At 41.8% G+C, this 8,107-nt stretch overlaps 1 protein-coding gene across 1 annotated transcript in view; it reads right to left on the bottom strand.

The window, feature by feature from the left end:
• Positions 1 to 2,774: 2,774 nt before the first annotated feature.
• LOC130363137 (calpain-14-like) overlaps positions 2,775 to 8,107 on the bottom strand; it is a 54,403-nt gene continuing 49,070 nt past the window's right edge. Inside the window, exons 22-23 of the mRNA XM_056568537.1 lie at positions 7,116 to 7,423; positions 2,775 to 3,028 (exon numbers count right to left, since the gene is read on the bottom strand). Of these exons, the coding sequence (XP_056424512.1) occupies positions 7,397 to 7,423 (27 nt within the window). The 3' untranslated portion in view covers positions 2,775 to 3,028; positions 7,116 to 7,396. The remainder of the gene's footprint in view (positions 3,029 to 7,115; positions 7,424 to 8,107) is intronic.

Genomic DNA, 8,107 nt, shown 5'->3' with positions numbered 1-8,107 from the left:
ATAGAGAACTGTGTGGTCATACAGTTACAGCTGCACAGTCCTCTCTATCCCATCCCCGCACTCATCTCTATGATCATATAGACAACTGTGTGGTCATACAGTTACAGCTGTACAGTCCTCCCTATCCCCTCCCCGCACTCATCTCTATGATCATATAGACAACTGTGTGGTCATACAGTAACAGCTGCACAGTCCTCCCTATCCCCTCCCCGCACTCATTTCTTTGATCATATATCCGGCTGCATGATAGCAAAATATTAACACACTGTCAGTTCGAGTCATCACACCCGCGGTCAGGCCAGGACCGGCGTCCATAATACGGATGCAAAAATGTGCGTATAATTTGCATTTTGTGTTCTTCTCCAATCACATTCAAAGCTGCGTTCAGTTCTTAGCTGCTTTACTCAGCTACTAACACTTGCCTGTGCTAATGTCTATCCAGGCTCCTATATGTGCACTAAATATATATATATATATACATATATATATATATATATATATATATATATATATATTATTGTCTTACCAGGATAATAGGGAGTCTATAGACTTTCGAATGCTGCTCTGGTTGTGATTGGAATGTAATAAAAGATGAGTAAATAGTTAAATATATGAGCTGTGGCGGGGTCTCGCGCTTGTTGCTTCCGGAGTGAAGGATTATGGGATGAGCCCATGGAAGCCACTTGTACTTGCGCTACTGAGCTTCCCTATCTTCTACACATGAATAGTTCAATTGAATGGGGATCGGATTGTGATGCTGGAATCCATTAGATGTCCCCCCTGCTGTGCGTAGCATAAAGCAGTCCCCCCCCCCCCCCCCCCGTATGAAGCTTTTTAATATACACCATAAAGGGGATCTCCGCCTTTATTTTATTTTCTTTTACATTTCCTTCTATTTTCTAAATAATTGATCCATTCTTGTCATGACCAAAAAGGAACAAACGGTAATTGGCATCGGCAAAGGGAGAGAAGCGGCGCCATCCTGCAGTAGTGTTACTGCTCCTTCACCATTGCACAATGGAAACCAAAGCGCGGAGTCGGAGGTGCACTTCAAACCGAGATGCTCTCGGAGACTCTGCGGGCTCCTTCAGGCTCCATTACCTTTCTTACGGTCGTATCATTAACCCCCTCCCTGCCTGGAATGAAGGGAGGGGTCGAGACGGAATCATGTCGATCGCATTCAAAGCAGTGTGTCTCCAGCTGTTGCCGAAACTACAACTCCCAGCATGCCCGGACAGCCGTTGGCTGTCCGGGCATGCTGGGAGTTGTAGTTTTGCAACAGCTGGAGGCGGCACCTTGGTATTGGAATGTTCGTACTTAACGGTGCCATTCACTGGCGCGCGTCCTTAGTTGCTTTGCGTTCACACGTTGCGGTCGTGAAATTTTCAGCGACACTAAAGGTGACGCTGTTGATGCAGTTTTAACCCCCTCCTGACCGCCCAAAGGCTGTGGTTTACATAGGATGCTACTTGTTGAAGTTCATACCCTTGGCCACTAGTAGGGCACAAGTGCATGCAGAGCCCTCCTGGTTGTGTGTATGGCAGTGATTCCCCAACCGGGGTGCCTCCAGCTGTTGCAAAACTACGACTCGCAGCATGCTAAGCAGCAGGTTGCAGGGTCTGGGCAATGGATGGGAGACCAACAACAATGCTCAGAGCAGTGTTTCCCAACCATTGTGCCTCCAGCTGTTGCAAAACTACAACTTCCACATTGCTAAGCAACAGGTATCATGGTCTGCGCAACAGATGGGAGACCCACAGCAATGCTCAGAGCAGTGTTTCCCAACCAGGGTGCCTCCAGCTGTTACAAAACTACAACTTCCACATTGCTAAGCAGTAGGTATCAGGGTCTGGGCAGTGGATGGGAGACCCACAACAATGCTCAGAGCAGTGTTTCCCAACCAGGGTACCTCCACCTTGTGCAAAGCTACAACCCCGAGCATGACCGGATGAAGGCTGTCTGGGCATGTAGGAAATTGTAGTTTTGCCACAGCCGGAGCCACCCTGGTTGGTAAACACTGCTCTGAGCATGTCTGTAGGTCTCCCATCCGCTGCCCAGACCATGATACCTGCTGCTTAGCAATGTGGAAGTTGTAGTTTTGCAACAGCTGGAGACACACTGGTTGGGAAACACTGATTCACACTATAAAGAAGAGAATGGAGATAACGTTATATCGCACAGAACAGAAGAATGTTGAGCGATAAGGACCTGCAGTACTGTACAGAAAACATTAATTTTTATTTAAAAAAATATATATTTATTACTAGAAATCTTAATAATCATCATCTTTTTTTTTTTACAACAGAATAATATAAAAACAAGAGTGAATATAAAATACATAGAAAACATTCAGAATAAATAATGAATAATTTAAATAAATAACATAAAGGAATGACAATATAAACATTTTAACACAATATAAACATATTAAGACAATATAAACATATATTAAGACAATATAAACATATATTAAGACAACATAAACATATTAAGACAATATAAACATATATTAAGACAATATAAACATATATTAAGACAATATAAACATATATTAAGACAATATAAACATATTAAGACAATATAAACATATATTAAGACAATATAAACATATATTAAGACAATATAAACATATATTAAGACAATATAAACATATTAAGACAATATAAACATATATTAAGACAATATAAACATATTAAGACAATATAAACATATATTAAGACAATATAAACATATATTAAGACAATATAAACATATATTAAGACAATATAAACGGCTCCATGGAGGCAGCGACACCGACCAGCAGTGTCTCTGTAGTCACAGCTCCTGCGGGGTTCTCTTCTCTGCTGTCATTCCAGATTATCAGGCAGCGACGTGTCAGACTAGGGGGGAGCGCCGGACTATGGGAACCAATTTTTCATGTACAAATGGATAATTGGCTACTTTGTTTCTATCGTGATTCTGCTGTAGAAATCTCCGGCGTGTCGAGGCGTCATTCTCCACCTCTACGTCTACGTGGAGTCCGCTGCTCCTGTACAGGGAACACAAAGAGTTAATAGGAGAACTCTAGATTCACTTAAAGGGGTAATCAAGGAATAGAAAAAAAGAGCGCCACTGTTGTAATTAGGTTGTGTGCGGTATTACAACTTTGCTTCCTTTACTTCAATGTAACTGAGCTGTAATAACACACAAATCCTGAAAAATTAGCTCTGTTTTTCTAATCCTGGATTAACACCACTATCCTGTACCCCAAGAGTCATCATCCTGTACCCCAAGTGTTATCATCCTGTACCCCAAGTGTTATCATCCTGTACCCCAAGAGTCATCATTCTGTACCCCAAGGGTTATCATCCTGTACCCCAAGTGTTATCATCCTGTACCCCAAGTGTTATCATCCTGTACCCCAAGTGTTATCATCCTGTACCCCAAGAGTCATCATTCTGTACCCCAAGGGTTATCATCCTGTACCCCAAGTGTTATCATCCTGTACCCCAAGTGTTATCATCCTGTACCCCAAGAGTCATCATCCTGTACCCCAAGTGTTATCATCCTGTACCCCAAGAGTCATCATTCTGTACCCCAAGAGTCATCATTCTGTACCCCAAGTGTTATCATCCTGTACCCCAAGTGTCATTATCCTGTACCCCAAGTGTCATCATCCTGTACCCCAAGAGTCATCATTCTGTACCCCAAGTGTTATCATCCTGTACCCCAAGTGTTATCATCCTGTACCCCAAGTGTTATCATCCTGTACCCCAAGTGTTATCATCCTGTACCCCAAGTGTTATCATCCTGTACCCCAAGTGTTATTATCCTGTACCCCAAGTATTATCATCCTGTACCCCAAGTGTTATCCTGCACCCCAAGTGTTATCATCCTGAACCCCAAGTGTTATCATCCTGCACCCCAAGTGTTATCATCCTGAACCCCAAGTGTTATCATCCTGTACCCCAAGTGTTATCATCCTGTACCCCAAGTGTTATCATCCTGTACCCCAAGTGTTATTATCCTGTACCCCAAGTGTTATTATCCTGTACCCCAAGTGTTATTATCCTGTACCCCAAGTATCATCATCCTGTACCCCCGGTATCTGTGCCGTCACAGCTGTGTCTCCCCTAATTACTTATATATGACACTGTAGCCCCCCATGCGACCATCCCCACCCCCCCTCTCCCGCTGTCGCTCCTCATTACGCGTAACACACAGTTAATGAAGCTTCAATGTAAATGGAATTGCGCCCTCTGGTTCCCTCCACAATGATCTGCGCCCTGACATTAGCGGAATGATGAACTGCGCTCCTCTCCGCCCTTCCCCCGTAATAACCCAGATACAAGACTATAATAACCAGGATGTTATCGCCGCGACAACCTCCGCCAGGTCCGCGGCTATTGTGTTAATTCCACCCAGGTAGAGGCTGAAAGGATTTGTTGTTAGAAAACACGACGATGTCGCCGCCGCCGCCGCGCTGATTAACAATAAACAAGTCAGATGTTATTAGCTGAAGCGGCATCAGGCTAATTGTAGGATGAAATGGAAAGTGCGGCGCGCGGCTCGCTAAACGGAGGCAGCCCACGCACGTTCTGTGAAGGCTCCGCAGTCTATTACGGCTCAATCACATTTCTGGACGCTTCAAGTCTAAGTACTTAAGGGGGTTCACTGGGATTAGCAGAACACAGCTGCTTTCTTTCAAAAACAGCGCCACTCCTGTCCTCAGGTTGTGTGTGGTAGTACAACTTGTCTCCATTCACTTCAATAGAACTGAGCAGCAATACCACACACAAACTGAGGACAGGGGTGGCGCTGTTTTTGGAAGAAATCAGCTCTGGTTTTCTATTCGTAGGTAACCCGCTGAAAGTGAATGGAGCTGAGATGTAATACCACACCCAACCTGAAAACCGGTGTGGTGCTGTTTTTTTCCTGCAGCGCCACCACAGGAGAGGTGAAGAATTACACATTATCCAGTCAGATAAATAAGTCATCTGTATAATGCAAGACAGGACGGGTCCTCCAGAGCCAGAGACGCTCTTTGTAACCGTTCCCTACTCTGAGCAAGTGGTTGAGACCCTAAAAAAAAGAAGAGTAGACCCCCCCCCCCCCTATATTAAAGGGGAACTCCAGTGGAAACAAGTAAAAAACAAGTCTTATGAAAACAACTGGTGCCAGAAAGTTAAACCAGATTTGTAAATTAATTCTATTTAAAAATCTTAATCCTTCCAGTACTTATCAGCTGCTGTATGCTCCACAGGACGTTGTGTTGTTCTTTCCAGACTGACCCCAGTTCTCTCTGCTGACACCTCTGTCCATGTCAGGAACTGTCCAGATAAGAAGAAAATCCCCATAGCAAACCTCTCCTGCACTGGACAGTTCCTGACATGGACAGAGGTGTCAGTAGAGGGCACTGGGGTCAGACTGGAAAGAACTACACAACTTCCTATGGAGCATACAGCAGCTGATAAGTACGGAAATTATTATGTTTTTAATTAGAATTTACAAATCTGTTTAAAGGGGTACTTCGGTGGAAAACTTTTTAATTTTTATTTTTATTTTTCAAATCAACTGGTGCCAGAAAGTTAAACAGATTTGTAAATTACTTCTATTAAAATTCTTAATACTTGCAGTACTTAACAGCTGCTGTATACTACAGAGGAATTTTTTTTCTTTTTGGATTTCTTTTCTGTCTGACCACAGTGCTCTCTGCTGACACCTCTGTCCATGTCAGGAACTGTCCGGAGTAGGAGCAAATCCCCATAGCAAATCTATCCTGCTCTGGACAGTTCCTGACATGGACAGAGGTGTCAGCAGAGAGCACTGTGGTCAGACAGAAAGTAAATTAAAAAAGAAAAGAACTTCCTGTGGAACATACAGCAGCTGATTTAAAAAAAACTAAAGTTTTCCACCGGAGTACCCCGTTAACTTTCTGGCACCAGTTGATTTGAAAACATTTTTTTCCCCCACCGGAGTACCTCTTTAAGTTAGAATTTCATTCATAGTGTATATAGTGCTTTCTGCTGGCTACAATCGGAAAAAAAATACTCAAAAATTGCAAAGACCTGATTTGCATAAAAATGTCCATAAAACAAAACATAAAATAACACAAAAAGCTCCAATAATGTGCTCAAAAAATGCTTAAACATATATATATAAAAAAAAACTATTAAATTAATAAAAAATGCTAAAACACTTCACGGACTAATTTTGCTTCCAAAACAAGTATATTTTGAGCAAGAAAATACATTGTTTGAGCTTAACATTTACTGTATAGTGTTAACCAACCCAGATGTTGGAAAACTACAACTCCCAGCATGCTAAACAACAGTGTCATGGTCTGGGCAGTGGATGGGAGACCAATAATGCTCAAAGTGGTATTTTCCAACCAGTGTGCCTCCAGCTGTTGCAAAACTACAACTCCCAGAATGCTAAGCAGCAGCTATCATGGTCTGGGCAGTGGATGGGAGACCAATAATACGCAGAGCAGTGTATCCCAACCAGGTTGCCTCCAACTGTTGCAAAACTACAACTCCCAGCATGCTGAGCAGCAGGTATCATGGTCTGGGCTGTGAATGGGAGACCAATAGCAATGCTCAGAGCAGTGTTTCCCAACCAGAGTGACTCCAGCTGTGGCAAAACTACAACTCCCAGCATGCAAAGCAGCAGGTATCATGGTCTGGGCAGTGGATGGGAGACCAATAATACGCAGAGCAGTGTATCAAAACCAGTGTGTCTCCAACTGTTGCAAAACTACAACTCCCAGCATGTCTGGGCATGCTGGGAGTTGTGGTTTTGCAACAGCTGAGAGCCACCCTGGTTGGAAAATACTGCTTTAAAAACCAACCAGGGGGCCTCCAGCTGTTGTAAAACTACAACTCCCAGCATGCTAAGCAGCAGGTATCATGGTCTGGGCAGTGGATGGGAGACCAACAGCAATGCTCAGAGCAGTCTTTCCCAACCAGTGTGCCTCCAGCTGTTGCAAAACTGCATCTCCCAGCATGCCCGGACAGCCAACGGCTGTCCGAGCATGCTGGGAGTTGTAGTTCTGCAACAGCTGGAGGCACCCTGGTTGGGAAACACTGCAATAAAGTATCAAAATAATGTGTAAATATGTTAGAGAACATCCTTACCTTTCCATTGGCTGGGAGTCCTCAAGTGACAGATCCATTAACAAACTAATGATATTAATAAATAACAATTGTAGAAAAAATATATATATGAAAAATAAATATTCAGTACAAATAAGGCACGAAATGTCCGAAATGTCTTTGGACTTTATCAGTGGAGAAAAAGTTGATCTTGATTGTTCAATAAAAAATATTAAATTTTGAAAAAAATCGCCATGAATAAAAAAAATGGGTTGCTTAAAATCACTGCAAATATCCTTTAAAAAAATGTTTTTTTGGTGTCCTCAGGCGTAGAGAGTCAGCATCATCCACTGCAAAGAAGAAGAAAGCGAACGTTAGGAACGTAATCATGTCTACAGATTGTAACATTGCTTTAGTCACTGACTAAATTGTGAATATTGTCGGTCACCGAGTGACACTAATAGAATATGCTGTAAATCCAACAGAATGTACAGGATAACTATATTCGTGTATATAGGAGCAGTATTATAGTAGTCATATTCTTGTATATAGGAGGCAGTATTATAGTAGTTATATTCTTGTATATAGGAGCAGTATTATAGTAGTTATATTCTTGTATATAGGAGCAGTATTATAGTAGTTATATTCTTGTATATAGGAGCAGTATTATAGTAGTTATATTCGTGTATATAGGAGCAGTATTATAGTAGTTATATTCTTGTATATAGGAGCAGTATAATAGTAGTTATATTCTTGTATATAGGAGCAGTATTATAGTAATTATATTCTTGTATATAGGAGCAGTATAATAGTAGTTATATTCTTGTATATAGGAGCAGTATTATAGTAGTTATATTCTGGTATATAGGAGGCAGTATTATAGTAGTTATATTCTTGTATATAGGAGCAGTATTATAGTAGTTATATTCGTGTGTATATGGAGGCAGTATTATAGTAGTTATATTCTTGTATATAGGAGCAGTATTATAGTAGTTATATTCGTGTGTATATAGGAGCAGTATTATAGTAGTTAT

This window comes from Hyla sarda, chromosome 3 (assembly GCF_029499605.1).
Source record: "Hyla sarda isolate aHylSar1 chromosome 3, aHylSar1.hap1, whole genome shotgun sequence".
NCBI classification, from domain to species: Eukaryota; Metazoa; Chordata; class Amphibia; order Anura; family Hylidae; genus Hyla; species Hyla sarda.
This window is presented reverse-complemented; position numbering and strand designations above follow the sequence as displayed.